We start from the raw sequence: 17,299 nt of genomic DNA, 5'->3' as shown, positions 1-17,299 counted from the left end.
TGTATACTGTGTGTGTGTATACTGTGTGGCCCCATAAACCCAGATTGCCTGGGGGCCCCATAATCTCCTATTGCCCGGGGGCCCCATTAGTTGTCAGTCCACCCCTGGACACACCCCCTTACACACAACACACAAGAACAGTGCTGAGGCTGTCAATCGTATTCTGTGTGCTGGAGATCCCTCCCCGTCACCTTTTTTTCTCTTGGTGTCATGAAAACTTGTCAGAAGTGACTCGTGCTGATAGCAGAGGAATGGGGCTGCATATAGAAATGGCACGTAGTGCTCTGAGACAAGTAAACACTATACTGTAGAGGGATATGCTTTGTTCCTATTAAATGCCTGAGGTTTACAACCACTTATAGCATCTCCATTATACATGTACAATATATATGCAGTGCCTTGAAATAGTATTCCTACCCCTTGTAATTCCCCACGTTTTTTCATGTTACAATCAAAAACATCCATGTACTTTCTTTGGATTCTATGTGATAGACCAACACAAAGTGCCACATAATTGTGAAGTGGAAGGAAAATTATAAATTGCTTTCAATTTTTATTACAAATAAATATTTGAAAAGTGTGGCATTCATTTGTATTCAGCCCCCCCTTTACTCTGATACCCCTAACTACATTCTAGTGAAACTAATTGCCTTCAGAAGTCACCTAAAAAGTAAATAGAGTCCACCTGTATGTAATGTAATCTCAGTATAAATACAGCTGTTCTGTGAAGCCGTCAGAGGTGTGTTAGAGTACAAACAGCATGATGAAGGCCAAGGAACACACCAGACATGTCAGGGAAAAAAGTTGTGGAGAAGTTTAAAGCAGGGTTAGGTTATAACAAAGTATCCCAAGCTTTGAACATCTCTGGGAGCACTGTTCAATCCATCATGGAAAGAGTATGGCACAACTACAAACTTACCAAGACATGGCCGTCCACCTAAACTGACCGGCCGGGCAAGGAGAGCATTCATCGGAGAAGCAGCCAAGAGGCCCATGGTAACTCTGGAGGAGCTGCAGAGATCCACAGCTCGGGTGGGAGAATCTGTCCACAGGACAACTATTAGTCATGCTGTCCACAAAAAAAAGACATGGTTAGAGGAAAGCCATAAGAAGTCCTGTTTGCAGTTTGTGAGAAGCAATGTGGGGGACTCAGCAAACATGTGGAAGAAGGTGCCCTGGTCAATTGAGACAAAAATTAAATTTTTTGGCCTAAAAGCAATACGATATGCGTGGCGGAAAACTAACACTGAACTTCACCCTGAACACATCATCCCCACTGTGAAACATGGTGGTGGCAGGATCATGTTGTGGGGATGCTTTTCTTCATCAGGGACAGGGAAGCTGGTCAGAGTTGATGGAAAGATGGATGGAGCCAAATACAGGGCAATCTTATAAGAAAACCTGTTATGCCGCACACAGAGGTCCGGACTTTCCGGCAGACTAGGTTCGACGTTCTTCCCAACGGACATTCGGCGGAGTAACGTTGGACTTTGCGAATGAACAAACTTGGCTGCACACGAACAGACTAAGTCCATTTGAAACTCCGTTCATTTTGAACGTGATGACGTAAGACGGGACTAAAATAGAAAGATCAATAGCCAGTGGCCAATAGCTGCCCTTGCGTCGTATTGGTCCGTCGGACCAGCACACAGACAAACAGTTTTCCCGATGGGAATTGAGTCCGTCGGACAGATTTGAAACATGTTCTATTTCAAGGACCGTCTGATTTTTTAACGAAAAAGGATCGGATTATCCCACACACGATCGGATTGGCCCACACACGATCGGCACTGGAGCTGCTGGCTTGTCTGAATCACTTTGCTTCCACCTCAGTGGATGGCATGCGTTCCACTGGCCGTGTACAGCAACCAGAGGGACCGGAAGTGCCGTGGGGTAACGTGACCAGGTACCGCCGCCGACGTACGTTTTGTCGGTTACGTCTTCTCCCGAAGGCGTAACCGACGAAACGTACGTCGGCGGCAGTACCTGGTCACATTATCTCATGCCACTTCTGGTCCCTCTGGTACACGGCCAGTGGAACGCACGCCATTCACGGAGGTGCGTGTCTTGGTGAAGGAATAAACATTCATCAATATCACACAGCAAGAAATTTCTGTCACTGGATGTTCAAGATTGCTTATACTTTGTTGGGACTATTTTGATATTTTTTTGTTTTTCACATATGTGCATTTTACTAGCATAAAATGGCCTACAGCTGTGACCATAAAATAATGAATATTTTACACAGCTGCAATGATTTTTAATATCTGCATAGGGTTGTTCTGTGGAAAAGGTGAACGTAGCCTGTAACCCCTCCTCTTCCCTTAGCCGAAATAAAGCTATAGCGTGGGATTAATTTGCCGGTAGGGCGTATATTGTGGTCGATCGCGCTGCCCCCTGCGGTGTGCTCTGTGATCACTAAATCCTTTGGACTTAGCTGATCACAGATCGGGGTAAAGGGCCAATCACAGCAGCCCTTTACCACGCAATCAGCTGTGTCCAATGACAGCTGATCACAGAAGCAAACACAAGCCGTTTGTCAGCTTTTCTTTCCTCATGCTGAGGAGAGAGAAAAAAAGAGCCAACAACCGGCTTGTGTTGAAGGGACATCAGTGATCAGGGATTATCAGTGCAGTCTCAACAGTGCCCACCAGTGCTACCAATCAGTGCCCAGTGACCTGTCATTAGTGGTATCATTGGGATGAATAGAGCTACATCATTAGTATCAGTGGGAGGAATCATGCCCCATCATTGGCATCAGTGGGAAGGATAGTGTTCCGCTGTTGGTGTCAATGGGGGAAATAATGCCCCATCGTTGGCATAAAATGAGGGAATAGTGCCCCATCATTGGTGTAAGTGGGAGGAATAATTCCCCATTGCTGATGTCAGTGGGAGGAATAATATTCCATCATTGGTGTCAATGGTAGAAATAGTGCCCCACCATTGGTATCAGTGGGAAGAATAGTGCGCCATCGTTGGTGTCAGTGGAATAAATAGCACCCCATCATTAGTATCAGTGTGAGGAATAGTGCCCCATTATTGGTATCAGTTTGAGGAATAGTGCCCCATTATTGGTATCAGTGTGAGGAATAGTGCCCCATCATTGGTGTCAATGGGAGAAATAGTGTCCCATCATTGGTGTCAGTGGTAGGGATAGCGTTCCATTATTGGTACTAGTTGGAGGAATAGTGCCCCATCATTGGTATTAAAATGGAGCCCCATTGCTGGTAGATAGTTACCGTACATAGATAGTTAGTAAGTTTGAACAAAGACACCAGTCCATCCAGAGTGAGTGTCTCAATTGTCCCTATCCCTGTACATTGCACACTCACATCGGTCTCTACCCTCAAGGAGTCCACAATCCAAGGTGGTCCCCATTCCTATACTAGGGCTAATTTTGGACACAAGCCAATTGAAGCCAGTCTCAACAGTGCCCACCAGTGCCCAGTGACCTGTCATTGCCCAGTGACCATCATATCTTTGGAGTGTGGGAGGAAACCAGAGGTAGAGTTTTGGTTGGGATTCGAAACAGCGACCCTTCTGTACTGCTAGGCGAGAGTGCTACCCACCACACCACTGTGCCCCCCATGCTGCCCTGGTGTCAGTGGGAGGAGTAGTGGTAAGAATGGTGCCACTGCTTTCAACAAACTGCTAGCAGGCTTCAGTATGTATCAGTAAACTTCAGCATTACTCGAAGCCTGTTAAAAGCCTAATGAAGTCTGCTAACAGTTTGTTTGAAGGACAGTCAGCTCTACCATTAAGAGCTGTGTTCAACTTCCCAATACTGGAGCTGAAGTTGGCTTTAAAGACTTCAACATGAAGCTTGATGACTTTGCAAATATTCCGTTACACATTTCTTTTTCACTTAGTGAAGCTTGTATGTACAAACCCTCCTGGTGTTTCCCATCTACTGTATATTAGTTCTATCCTGTTCCCAAGTATTACCATGACCACTATTCAATTGGCCAAGTGTCGGAGTGTGTCCCACACTGTGTGCCAGCTGCTAACACCCTATTGCAGAAACATAAGAAAGACTTTTGGCATCAGTCATGGAGCGGCTGAAGGAAAAATAGTTTGCATGGAAACAAACAAGGAGCTCTCAAATTGCAGGAACTATCATGTGAGTCATTCATCCTTAATGGCCAATTTCCTACTCATTTCAGGGAACGGGACTGGAATTCCAAAAGGGCTGCAAATTTCAATCTTTATGGAAGCAACAGATGGCTTGTCAAGGTTTGAAAGAACAAGCAATATGTTACCCTACTATGTCCAAAGACAAGAATAGAGAAAAAATTGATTACAATTGATTAAAGGAAGGGGTCTATGGAACATTTTTTGTAGACTGTGCAGCTTCACAAGGTCCTTTCAGGACTTAGGGACCCATTTACACTAGATGTGTGTGTTGGCGGGTTCTGGGACCCCTTCTACTGTTAGCCCTTGTACACACGGTCGGAGTTTCCGACGGAATGTGTCCTATCGGACCGTTTTGTCGGATATTCCGACTGTGTGTGGTCTCCATCGGACTGTTTCCGTCGGAGTATCCGACGGACCAAGTTTTCCAACTTGTCCATAAAATTTTCCGACAAAATGCTCCGATCAGACATACTCCGATCATGTGTAGCCTACTCCCACGGACAAAGTGCCACGCATGCTCAGATCAAATTCCTAGACCAAAGCTATTGGCTACTAGCCTAAACGTAGTCCCGTCGTAACGAAATAACGTCATCACGTTATGTACAATCGGATTTTCCGACAACTTCGTCCGACTGTGTGTATGCAACAGTTTCGGACAAAATCCAACGGATTTGGTTGACAGAATGTCCGACCGTATGTACAAGGGCTAACATAGACCCAGAGGCTTTCTTCATAATGCTGCAGTCTATCTATCTATCTATCTATCTATCTATCTATCCATCCATCTATCTATCTATCTACGCTATATTGTCAAAGTATTCGGACACCTGCCTTTACACACATGACCTTTAATGGCACCCCCGTTTTAGTCTGTAGGGTATCAATATTGACCCACCCCTTGCAGCTATAACAGCTTCAACTCTTCTGGGAAGGCCGTCTACAAGGTTTAGGAGTCTATGGGAATGTTTGACCATTCTTCCAGAAGAGCATTTGTGAGGTCCGGCACTGATGTTAGACAAGAAAGCCTGGCTCGCAGTTTCCGCTCTAATTCATCTTAAAGGTGTTCTATCGGGTTGAAATCAGGACTGTGTGTAGGCCAGTGAAGTTCCTCCACCCCCAAACTCGCTCATCCATGTCTTTATGGACTTTGCTTTGTACACTGGTGCGCAGTCATGTTGGAACAGGAAGGGGCCATCCCCAAACTGTTCCCACAAAGTTGGCAGCATGAAATTGTCCAAAATGTCTACCTCTCCTCCTTTCATCCTTATTATTGTGCCTCTCTAACTGCCCGTGCCATGATTCCACACATCCATGTTAACAGTTCTTTCCAGGATCGGCTTGCAATATGGTCGTATGGAGCGCATGGCATCCTGCGGCTCATCTCGCACATGTCCCATACGATTCTACATTTGTCCGTATTAAAAAAAAAAAAGCAAGATCACGGGGGAAGGCTTTTTTTTTTTAAACAAATGAATGTAATATCATAAGGCACAGGCACAAGATGAGCAGTATGAGGTTATGAGCTCACGTAACGCTCAATACAACAATACTGCAAGGTTTTACCAATTACGTAGGAGATCTCCCTAAAGGCACTGGTGATGTTGCCTTCTCAGGGGGCATTCATTTGGTCGGAGCTACATCATCAGTGCCTTCAAGAAAACCAAAAAGTTGACACAAGGCTTTACGATTACTTTAAATTTGATGGTTCTTCCTATAGTGATGGACAGGGGCAGGCTGAGCCGGGGGAAAGGGGGGGCAATTTCCCCCAGGCTGCCCTAACTTATGTTGAAGGCGGCTGCTGCCCACTGACATTTTTTTCCTTCTCTAGGAAGCTGGGCTGGGGGTACGGCTGCCACGGCCGTCCGCTTTTGCTTTCTGGGAGTTGTAGTCTGCGCCCAAACACAGAGGAGACTACAACTGTAGTCTTTGATGTGGGGAGCGCCAGGGAGTCGAGACTCGTGGCTGGCTCAGTGCTGGCAGCAACTTTACCCCAGGACCAGGAGAATCACCCCCCCAGGAGGACAAGGCATGCAAGGACCTACTGAGCTGAGATGCCAGGTTTGAGACCCTGACACCCCCAGCTGACCCCCACATCCCATCTCCCCCCCTATACGCTGCGTTTGCCCTGCCCCAGTAATCAGGCTGCATTGGGTAGACACTAGTTAGGCTGCATTTATGGACAATGGTGAGGCTGCATTGATGGGCACTGATCAGGCAGCTTTGATCAGGCTGCATTGATGGGCACTGATGAGGCTGAGCTAATGGGCACTAGTGAGGCTGCATTGAAAAAAAAGGTGGGCATGGATGGTGTGCTGATTCGGTGGCTCAATGGGCCACTTGACTGGACTTGCCCCCCCAGGCCTAAGGCTGCCAGCCCTCCCCTGGTGATGGAGAGCATCACAGATGGTGGAGCACATGATTTTTAGGACCATAGGACACTATCGTGAGAGACTACCTTGGATGTTGATTATTACTGTTCAGGGCTGGACTGGGACAGAAATTTGGCCCTGGACTTCATCCAGACCGGCCCACTTACAGTTTGAGTGTTCCATCAGCACTCCCTTTCATCAGAGTGTCCCATCACCACCCCCCTTTCAACAGAGTATCCCATCACCAGCCCCCTTTTTAACTGAGTGTCCCATCAGCACCCCTTACATTAGAGTGTCCCATTATCAGCCCCCTTACATCAGAGTGTCCCATGAGCAGCCCCCTTACATCAGAGTGTCCCATGAGCAGCCCCCTTACATCAGAGTGTCTTATCAGCACCTCCTTTCATCAGAGTGTCCCATCAGCACCTCCTTACATCAGAGTGTCCCATGAGCAGCCCTCTTACATCAGAGTGTCCCATGAGCAGCCCCCTTACATCAGAGTGTCCCATGAGCAGCCCCCTTACATCAGAGTGGCCCATCACCAGCCCCCTTACATCAGAGTGTCCCATCAGCACCTCCTTACATCAGAGTGTCCCATCAGCACCTCCTTACATCAGAGTGGCCCATCACCAGCCCCCTTACATCAGAGTGGCCCACTGAGCCATCAGCCCACCGGGAAACTCCCGGTAGTCCCAATGGCCAGTACATGCCTGTTACTGTTATTCGATCACTTGATGTATATGTTTATTGGATGTTTTCTTTTTTCTTTCTTCTATTTATCTTTTAACTGTTTGTATATCTCATAATGTAGATTTTGGAATTTCCATTGTTCACAGTTTTTTTTTTTCTTTCACATCCCTGCCACTGTCACCCACTCCTTGATGGCTTCTCCAATCACTGCGGAGCTTCTGAGTGACAGTGCTATCCCACCACAAAGCTTAATACAGACCAAATCGTTAAAGCTCTGGGCATAAATAGGAGAACTGCAAGCGATAAAGACCCGCTCATCCCAAATTCAGCATTCAGACCTTACCTTTGACTTTTATGGTGGCATACACTGTGGACTGAGAGCTCCAGGAACCCCAAGATAACTCTTTTATACAGCTGTACAAACCAGATGCATTCATGGTAATGTCTGACACCATAAACAGAGGATCATTATTCAAATTAATTAATTCAGCTTTATTTTTGTAAAATTTACTCTGTGATCCAGTAATTCCAGGATTGTGGTGACATTTCAGAATCAAACGATCACCTTCGTGAATATAGAGTGCTGTCTGCAGGATCAACTGGCCTGAAATACAGAATCATATAAGTTGTGTATTAGAGCAAGGGTAACTCAAGAGTGACCAGTGCCTGATAGACAGGCCCACTTGGCCCAAGCCCAGCGCTGGTTATCTTTTTCACCATACTGTTCCGCTCCTCTCTCATTGGCCATTATAGGATGTGGTGACTAAGGCCGCGTACACACGGGGGGACTGTTCGCTCAACCTTGTCCGCTGAACAGTGTTTCAGTGGACAGTCCGCTCGTGTGTGGGGCTTCAGCGGACAGTTTCAGCGGACAGTCTCCTGAACAAGGTTTTTCGGAAATTCCGAAAAACTGTCCGCTGAAACTTTGTTTGAGCGAACAGTTGCCGCGTGTGTGGGCTTGTTCGCTCAACTTTTGAAATGAGCACTTTTCCCGCACGGAGAAAAGTCCGCCCATTTCGAGCGCATGGACAGGTAGGCGGGGCCCGCGAAGGAGACGTAGCGGGCACCGCCGCCTGGAATGAACTTAAAGGGACACCCAACGCCGAAAAAAATCGGCGTGGGGGTTCCCCCAAAGTCCACAACAGACCCTTGTCCGAGCACGCTACCCGGCCGGCCAGGAAAGGGGGGGCGAGCGAGCGCGCACCCCCCCCCAGCCGTACCAGGCCGCGTGCCCTCAACATGGGGGGTGCCTTGGGGAAGGGGGGGCCGCGCGGCCCCCCCACCCCAAAGCACCTTGTCCCCATGTTGATGAGGACAAGGGCCTCTTCCCGACAACCCTGGCCGTTGGTTGTCGGGGTCTGCGGGCGGGGGGGCTTATCGGAATCCGGGAGCCCCCTTTAAGAAGGGGGCCCCAGGATACCGGCCCCCCACCCTATGTGAATGAGTATGGGGTACAATGTACCCCTACCCATTCACCTGTGAAAAAAAGTACAAAAAAAAACACAACACAGGGTTAAAATATTTTATTGCACAGCTCCGGGGGTCTTCCGTCTTCGGGGGTCTTCTCCGGACTCCTCCGCTATCTTCTTGTAGCTCTTTTGGTAGCGGAGGAGTCCGGCTTTCTTCCTCCCTGCCGCCGGCCTCTTCTCCCGACTTCGGGGGTCTTGTCCCCCTCTTCGGTTCTTCTGCCGGGCCACCGCGCCTTCTTATAGCTCTTTTAGAGGCGGTGGCCCGGTCTTCTGTCGCCGCTGCCTTCCGTTCTTCTTCTTCTTCTTCTTCTTCTCCAGGAGATGTTGACACGTCGCTCTCTCCGGCCGGAATGCCAGAGCCGCCCAACGCTGCCACTTATATAGTGCCAATGGGGCGGTGTCACATGGTATATGTCACATGGGTTGGTCACATGGGTTGATGTCACATGGTGACCCCGCCCCCTTACGATGTCATAGTCCCCATGTGACATCAACCCATGTGACCAACCCATGTGACATATACCATGTGACACCGCCCCATTGGCACTATATAAGTGGCAGCGCAGGGCGGCTCTGGCATTCCGGCCGGAGAGAGCGTCGTGTCAACATCTCCTGGAGAAGAAGAAGAAGAAGAAGAAGAAGAAGAAGAAGAAGAACGGAAGGCGGCGGCGACAGCGGCGACAGAAGACCGGGCCACCGCCTCTAAAAGAGCTATAAGAAGGCGCGGTGGCCCGGCAGAAGAACCGAAGAGGGGGACAAGACCCCCGAAGTCGGAAGAAGAGGCCGGCGGCGGGGAGGAAGAAAGCCGGACTCCTCCGCTACCAAAAGAGCTACAAGAAGATAGCGGAGGAGTCCGGAGAAGACCCCCGAAGACGGAAGACCCCCGGAGCTGTGCAATAAAATATTTTAACCCTGTGTTGTGTTTTTTTTTGTACTTTTTTTCACAGGTGAATGGGTAGGGGTACATTGTACCCCATACTCATTCACATAGGGTGGGGGGCCGGTATCCGGGGGCCCCCTTCTTAAAGGGGGCTCCCGGATTCCGATAAGCCCCCCGCCCGCAGACCCTGACAACCAACGGCCAGGGTTGTCGGGAAGAGGCCCTTGTCCTCATCAACATGGGGACAAGGTGCTTTGGGGTAGGGGGGCCGCGCGGCCCCCCCTTCCCCAAGGCACCCCCCATGTTGAGGGCACGCGGCCTGGTACGGCTCAGGAGGGGGGGCGCGCTCGCTCGCTCCCCCTTTCCTGACCGGCCGGGTAGCGTGCTCGGACAAGGGTCTGTTGTGGACTTTGGGGGAACCCCCACGCCGATTTTTTTCGGCGTTGGGTGTCCCTTTAAGTTCATTCCAGGCAGCGGGTCCAGCGAAGTCTCCGTCGCCGGCCCCGCCTACCTGTACACGCGCTCGAAATGGGCGGACTTGCCTCCGCCTTATGTGGGCGAGTCCGTTCATTTCAAAAGTTGAGCGAACTGTTTGGCAAACAGTTCGCTGAAACAGTCCGCTCAAAAAGTGCCGTGTGTAGGCAAGTCCGCTCATGCAAATTTTGAGCGGACTGTTGCGGCAACTGTTTGACGAACAAAGTTTCAGCGAACAGTCCCCGCGTGTGTACGCGGCCTTAGGATCAATCTACCAAAAGTTGCTATTTTAACCACTTCAATACCGGGCACTTTTACCCCCTTCCTGCCCAGGTCAATATTCTGCTTTCAGCGCCGCCGCACTTTGAATGACAATTGGGCGGTCATCCAACACTGTACCCTTATGAGCTTTTTTAACACAATAGAGCTTTCATTTGGCGGTATTTAATCACCACTGTGTGTTTTATTTTTTGATAAATAAACTTTAAAAAAAATGTATAATTATAAAATGTTACGAATAAATAATCTTCATAAGTTTAAAGAGGAAGGATGAGTTTACTTCCTGAGTTTACTTCCTCTTTCATTCCCTGCAAAGGCAAAGCATAGTAGCCCATTATGTGTCACTTATCTGACACAGGAGCCAGCGAAGTCGCCGCTGTCCCCTGAAGTCCGCCGCATCCATCTTGTTGGTGGTGTCTCGCAGCTCCGCCGCTGTCATTCGGCGAAGCCGCGATGACGTCACTCCCGCGCATGCGCACGGGAGCCAACACGCGCGGCAGCTCTGTCGCTGAGAATGCCGCGCTCAGTGCCTGGTTTCGGGCAAATATCTCCTAAACCATATAGGTTTAGGAGATATTGCTTGGACCTACAGGTAAGCCTTAATCTAGGCTTACCTGTAGGTCAAAGTGGTTTGTAAGGGTTTACAACCACTTTAAGCCAAACTGAATTCTGCTACATTTCTTTGGTGAAAATAACCCAAATCAGTCTATTACTTAGTCTTTCGAAAAGTTATAGAGTCCACAAACTACGGTATATATTTGGTATAGATACTGTATCTGAAAATGGATCATTCCTGATGTACCGATGGCCTATCTCATTTCTTGAGGCCCGAAAATGCCATAACAGTACAAATTCCCCCTAAATGACTCCTTTTTGGAAAGTAAAAAGAGGTTCCCCGAAGAGGATTGGGACTTTGAAGGCAACTAGATATAGGAACAAAAAAACAATTTTATGGTAAAATGATTTATTGAATATTATCATTAAAAAGTCAATGTATGCATAACACTACAATGTAGTAAGCATAGGAGGTGCCTGAGAAATTTCTAAAAAATGTGATCCTGGTGGTTGGATTCAAACAGTGGTGGCCCATCCATAAGGGGCGTAACAGGTGCTGCCCCCCTCATCCCTGCCCCTAATATACATGCAGGGTGTTGGATGCATGGATTCCAATAGGGGGGGTGTTTTTTTTTTGCAGCACGTGATTAGAGCTAGGCTTTAATAGGCTTCAAAATAGGGTGGGCTCGGGGCACAGAGCACTCCGCCCAAAGCCCACCCAGTTGTGCAACAATAGCGAATGAATATTGAATACTTAGTCTGTCGAAAAGTTAGAGAGCCCACAAACTATGGCATATATTTGGTATAGATACTGTATATGAAAAATGATCATTCCTGATGTACTGATGGCCTATCTGAGGGAGGAGACACAGGGGAAGCCGGTCGCCCGGAGGGAAGCCAGAGGAGAAGCTACTCTGGCCGCTGGGAGGAGACACGAGGAGAGGAGACTCAGGGGAAACAGGTCTCCTGGAGGGAAGCCAGAGGAGAAGCTATGCTGGACACTGGGAGAAGGAGGGAGGAGACGCAGGGGAAGCCGGTCGACCGGAGGGAAGCCAGAGGAGAAGCTACTCTGGCCACTGGAAGGAGACACGAGTAGAGGAGACTCAGGGGAAACAGGTCTCCTGGAGGGAAGCCAGAGGAGAAGCTACGCTGGACACTGGGAGAAGGAGGGAGGAGACGCAGTGGAAGCCGGTCGCCCAGAAAGAAGCCAGAAGAGAAACTACTCTGGCCGCTGGGAGGAGACACGAGGAGAGGAGACTCAGGGGAAACAGGTCTCCTGGAGGGAAGCCAGAGGAGAAGCTACGCTGGACGCTGGAAGGAGGAGGGAGGAGATGCAGGGGAAGCCGGTCGCCCGGAGGGAAGCCAGAGGAGAAGCTACTCTGGCCACTGGAAGGAGACACGAGGAGAGGAGACTCAGGGGAAATAGGTCTCCTGGAGGGAAGCCAGAGGAGACGCTACGCTGGACACTGGGAGAAGGAGGGAGGAGACGCAGGGGAAGCCGGTCGCCCGGAGGGAAGCCAGAGGAGAAGCTACTCTGGCCGCTCTAAGGAGACACGAGTAGAGGAGACTCAGGGGAAACAGGTCTCCTGGAGGGAAGCCAGAGGAGAAGCTACGCTGGACACTGGGAGAAGGAGGGAGGAGACGCAGGGGAAGCCGGTCGCCCAGAAAGAAGCCAGAAGAGAAACTACTCTGGCCGCTGGGAGGAGACACGAGGAGAGGAGACTCAGGGGAAACAGGTCTCCTGGAGGGAAGCCAGAGGAGAAGCTACGCTGGGAGGAGGAGGGAGGAGATGCAGGGGAAGCCGGTCGCCCGGAGGGAAGCCAGAGGAGAAGCTACTCTGGCCGCTGGAAGGAGACACGAGGAGAGGAGACTCAGGGGAAACAGGTCTCCTGGAGGGAAGCCAGAGGAGACGCTACGCTGGACACTGGGAGAAGGAGGGAGGAGACGCAGGGGAAGCCAGAGGAGAAACTACTCTGGCCGCTGGGAGGAGACACGAGGAGAGGAGACTCAGGGGAAGCCGGCCAGAGGAGAGGCTACGCTGGCCACTGGGAAGAAGGTGGGGGGGATGCAAGGCGAGAAGATGCAGGGGAAGCCGGTTGCCCTGAGGAAAGCCAGAGGAAAAGCAACGTTGGCCACCGGGTGGTGGAGACACGAGGAGAGGAGACACAGGAAATCCTGGGGTATGTATTGTGGCCGGGTGAATGGTTGGTAAAAGTCACAATGGTAACTTCATCTAATAAAAAAGGATTGTCTATGGTATTGTTAGCGTTGAAGCTATGTTGTTCATTGGATATTGAATTTCTTTAGCGTACTGCACAATCTCTGAGTAATGTACAAATCCTCTACACACTTATTTTAATACGTTCTTAATACATGTACTTGAGGTGCTTCATTTGAGTGTTTTTTGTTTTTTGTTATTAGGTATTTTTCCTTTTATACTTTTTTGTTATTGTTTGATTGCCTATTGTCTTTTAAATATCTGGGTAATAAAAATTACCTGATTAAAAAAAAAAGTAATATCATACAGCAGCATATTCTATCGGTCAACGACAGATTAAAGTTATCAGCAACAATATATAACCACCAAGTAGCACTTCTGTAGTACTGGCCGGCAACATGAAATAGTAACTTTTCAGGTGGCTCCAGACTTTCATCATGAGTGGTGTAGCCAGTATGGCCTAAACTTAGGGCCGAGACAAGGGGTGGACGGGAGGGGTGGCTGTCCTGGGTGCAGTGGTTTACTGTAGGGATGGAGGCGCCTTCCTTCTGTTTCAACGCTGACAAGAGTAGTGACAGCAGCAGCACTACTCCTGTCAGCCCAGTGCAGAGAGCAGTGAGGAGAGAAGCGGTGCAGACTGTGCTCTCTCGCTTTCTGCCACTGCCTGAACTCATTATGCTTTTATGGCTTTTGGCTAAGGTTGGCCTTGCACAGCTGTCCCTGAGACAAGAAACGGGGGTACACCTTGTTACCCTCTGCTCAGGCAGAGCTCAGGGTTTCCTCCGCCCCTGAAGATGTATCTCTGCGACATAGCAGTATGTTAGTGACAACTAGTACAGTAAGCCATTGGCTTGTTGGATTAGCTCACCTTCAGTCACATTCAGTGTGACCATCTCACTTTTGCTACCATCTGGGGTCTGACAGTGGTAATTTCCGCTCTGCATGACGTTAGCACTTGGAATTTCGTATATATTCCCTTTATTCCCTCCAATCTTCTCATTGTTAAAGAACCAGGCGTATTCCATCTCCTTAGGCTGGGAATCACAGGTCATTTTAATTTTCTCTCCTTTGAAGATCGTACTATAGTTTGGGCTGAATTTCAACACAGGCCTTGCTGCAGATCCTACAAAACAGCACATCAGATGGGTCATTTATCAAGACGACATTGCAGTAAAATATTTTTAAGCAGATATAATCAATAGAGATCTGGAAACATTTGACCAGGGAGGCCAACGCAACCAAATGGCCCTTTGATGGCAGGGTCTGAATGGGGAGCAGAAAGTAATACACCACCCATGAGGCTGCCCCTGACTGCAGGTTCCAGAGTGACGTCTGAATGGGAGAGGATCACCAGCCCAACATGCAGTTTTTTTACTGTCTTGGAAGCAAAAAAAACACCTAACCCCCAGCCTAGTCATTCCCTAGCATACAGTGCCTTGCAAAAGTATTCATACCCCTTGAAATTATCCACATTATGTCATGGCACAACCAAAAATGTAAATGTATTTTATTGAGATTTTATGTGATAGACCAAGACAAAGTCACACATAATTATGAAGTGGAAGGAAAATTATACATTTTTAAATTTTTTTTTTACAAATAAATATGTAAAAAGTGGGGGGTACATTTGTATTGAGCCCCCTTCATTCTGATACCCCTTACTAAAATCTAGTGGAACCAATCGCCTTCAGAAGTCACCTGATTAGTACATAAAGTCCACTTGTGTGTAATTTAATTTCAGTATAAATACAGCTGTTCTGTGAAGCCCTCAGAGGTTTGTTATGCCACGTACACTCGACCAGACTTTTCGAGGGACTAGGTCCGATGGTCTTTCCAAAGGACTTTCGGCGGAGTTCCAACGGACTTTCCGAATGAACGAACTTGGCCACACACAATCACACCGAAGTCCGACGGATTTGAACGTGATGACGTACGACCGGACTAGAATAAGGAAGTTCATAGCCAGTAGCCAATAGCTGCCCTAGCGTCACTTTTTTGTCCGTCGGACTAGCATACACACGAACGGATTTCTCAGTCCGGCGGAGTTCCGGTGGAAAAATTTAAAACATGTGCTGTTTCTAAAGTCCGCCGGACTTTTGGCAAGCAAAGGTCCGATGTAGCCCACACACGATCGAATTGTCAGACGTCGGACCTTTGCGGTCTGGCGGACAATTCGGTCGTGTGTACACGGCATTAGGGTCCTTTCACACATGCTTTCCAATCAGGTCTGCCTGTCATTTTTGCAGATGGACAGGATCAGACCTTGCAGGTCGCCCAAGCAAACAACAGGCTGGGAAAAAGCCTACAGCACCTGGTATTCCCAGGTGGTCTCCCATCCAGGTACTAACCAGGCCCGACCCTGCTTAGCATCCGAGATCAGACGAGATCGGGCGCATTCAGGGTGATGTGTCCGTAGGTGATCAGGTACCCTACTTTCAACTCTCTTGACAAAAGCCAAGGTGCTCACCTCGGGCAAACAAGCGGAAAAGTACAACAGGTCGCCCAAGCAAACAACCGGCTGGGAAAAAGCCTACGGCACCTGGTATTCCCGGGCGGTGTCCCATCCAGGTACTAACCAGGCCCGACCCTGCTTAGCATCCGAGATCAGACGAGATCGGGTGCATTCAGGGTGATGTGGCCGTAGGTGATTATGTACCCTACTTTCAACTCTCTTGACAAAAGCCAAGGTGCTCACCTCGGGCAAACAAGCGGAAAAATACAATAGGTTGCCCAAGCAAACAACAGGCTGGGAAAAGGCCTATGGCACCTGGTATTCCCAGGTGGTCTCCCACCCAAGTACTAACCAGGCCTGACCCTGCTTAGCGTCCGAGATCAGACAAGATCGGGTGCATTCAGGGTGATGTGGCCGTAGGCGATCAAGCAACCTACTTTCAACTCTCTTGACAAAAGCCAAGGTGCTCACCTCGGGGCTACAAGCGGAAAAATACTACAGGTCGCCCAAGCAAATAACAGGCTGGGAAAAAGCCTACGGCACCTGTTATTCCCAGGTGGTCTCCCATCCAGGTACTAACCAGGCCTGACCCTGCTTAGCTTCCGAGACCAGACGAGATTAGGCGCATTCAGGGTGATGTGGCTATAGGGGATTGTGCACCCTACTTTCAACTCTCTTGACAAAAGCCAAGGTGCTCACCTCGGGCAAACAAGCGAAAAAATACAACAGGTCGCCCAAGCAAACAACAGGCTGGGAAAAAGCCTACGGCACCTGGTATTCCCAGGTGGTCTCCCATCCAGGCACTAAGCAGGCCCGACCCTGCTTAGCATCCAAGATAAGATGATATCGGGCGCATTCAGGGGGATGTGGCCGTAGGCAAACAGGCATCCTAATTTCAACTCTCTTGACAAAAGCCAAGGTGCTCACCTCGGGCAAACAAGCGCAAAAATACAACAGGTCGCCCAAGCAAACAACAGGCTGGGAAAAAGCCTACGGCACCTGGTATTGCCAGGCGGTCTCCCATCCAGGTACTAACCAGGCCTGACCCTGCTTAGCATCCGAGATCAGACGAGATCAGGCGCATTCAGGGTGATGTGGCCGTAGGCGATCATGCACCCTACTTTCAACTCTCTTGACAAAAGCCAAGGTGCTCACCTCGGGCAAACAAGCAGAAAAATACAACAGGTCGCCCAAGCAAACAACAGGCTGGGTAAAAGCCTACAGCACCTGGTAGTCCCAGGTGGTCTCCCATCCAGGTACTAACCAGTCCCGACCTTGCTCAGCATCTGAGATCAGACGAAATCGGGTGCATTCAGGGTGATGTGGCCGTTGGTGATTGTGCACCCTACTTTCAACTCTCTTGACAAAAGCCAAGGTGCTCACCTCGGGCAAACAAGCGGAAAAATACAACAGGTCGCCCATGCAAACAACAGGCTGGGAAAAAGCCTACGGCACCTGGTATTCCCAGGCGGTCTCCCATCCAGGTACTAACCAGGCCCGACCCTGCTTGGCATCCGTGATCAGACGAGATCGGGTGCATTCAGGGTGACGTGGCCATAGGTGATCGTGCACCCTACTTTCAACTCTCTTGACAAAAGCCAAGGTGCTCACCTCGTTCAAACAAGCGGAAAAATACAACAGGTCGCCCAAGCAAACAACAGGCTGGGAAAAAGCCTACGTTACCCGGTATTCCCAGGCGGTCTCCCATTCAGGTACCAATCAGGTCTGACCCTCCATAGCATCCGAGATCAGACGAGATTGAGTGCATTCAGGGTGATG

The 17,299-nt window shown here is 49.3% G+C and overlaps 1 protein-coding gene, 3 non-coding genes and 5 pseudogenes across 7 annotated transcripts in view; all 9 read right to left on the bottom strand.

Moving 5' to 3' along the window:
• Positions 1-17,299, bottom strand: part of LOC143973424 (uncharacterized) — a 107,120-nt gene that overhangs the window by 23,537 nt on the left and 66,284 nt on the right. Inside the window, exons 6-8 of one of the 4 annotated variants that reach the window (XR_013272033.1) lie at positions 13,937-14,102; positions 7,537-7,797; positions 920-1,069 (exon numbers count right to left, since the gene is read on the bottom strand). Coding sequence is in view for 2 of the 4 variants with exons in the window: in XM_077474405.1 (XP_077330531.1) it covers positions 7,537-7,797; positions 13,937-14,102 (427 nt within the window). In the remaining 2 variants the exon portion in view is untranslated. The remainder of the gene's footprint in view (positions 1-919; positions 1,070-7,536; positions 7,798-13,936; positions 14,103-17,299) is intronic. The other 3 variants (XR_013272034.1, XM_077474405.1, XM_077474406.1) reach the window with 3 other exon arrangements.
• LOC143973463 (5S ribosomal RNA) lies at positions 15,368-15,486 on the bottom strand. The gene has a single exon (XR_013272055.1). It is a non-coding gene; the product is annotated as a 5S ribosomal RNA (ribosomal RNA).
• On the bottom strand, positions 15,596-15,714 carry LOC143973449 (5S ribosomal RNA). The gene has a single exon (XR_013272049.1). It is a non-coding gene; the product is annotated as a 5S ribosomal RNA (ribosomal RNA).
• On the bottom strand, positions 15,824-15,942 carry LOC143973475 (5S ribosomal RNA). The gene has a single exon (XR_013272058.1). It is a non-coding gene; the product is annotated as a 5S ribosomal RNA (ribosomal RNA).
• On the bottom strand, positions 16,052-16,170 carry LOC143973489 (5S ribosomal RNA; annotated as a pseudogene).
• On the bottom strand, positions 16,280-16,398 carry LOC143973473 (5S ribosomal RNA; annotated as a pseudogene).
• On the bottom strand, positions 16,508-16,626 carry LOC143973464 (5S ribosomal RNA; annotated as a pseudogene).
• On the bottom strand, positions 16,736-16,854 carry LOC143973498 (5S ribosomal RNA; annotated as a pseudogene).
• On the bottom strand, positions 16,964-17,082 carry LOC143973462 (5S ribosomal RNA; annotated as a pseudogene).

The sequence above is a fragment of the Lithobates pipiens genome, unplaced genomic scaffold, assembly GCF_037356315.1.
Source record: "Lithobates pipiens isolate NorthernLeopardFrog02 unplaced genomic scaffold, aLitPip1_a1.2 Scaffold_82, whole genome shotgun sequence".
NCBI classification, from domain to species: Eukaryota; Metazoa; Chordata; class Amphibia; order Anura; family Ranidae; genus Lithobates; species Lithobates pipiens.
The sequence above is the reverse complement of the archived record's forward strand: the minus strand, read 5'-3'. Positions and strand labels throughout refer to the sequence as shown.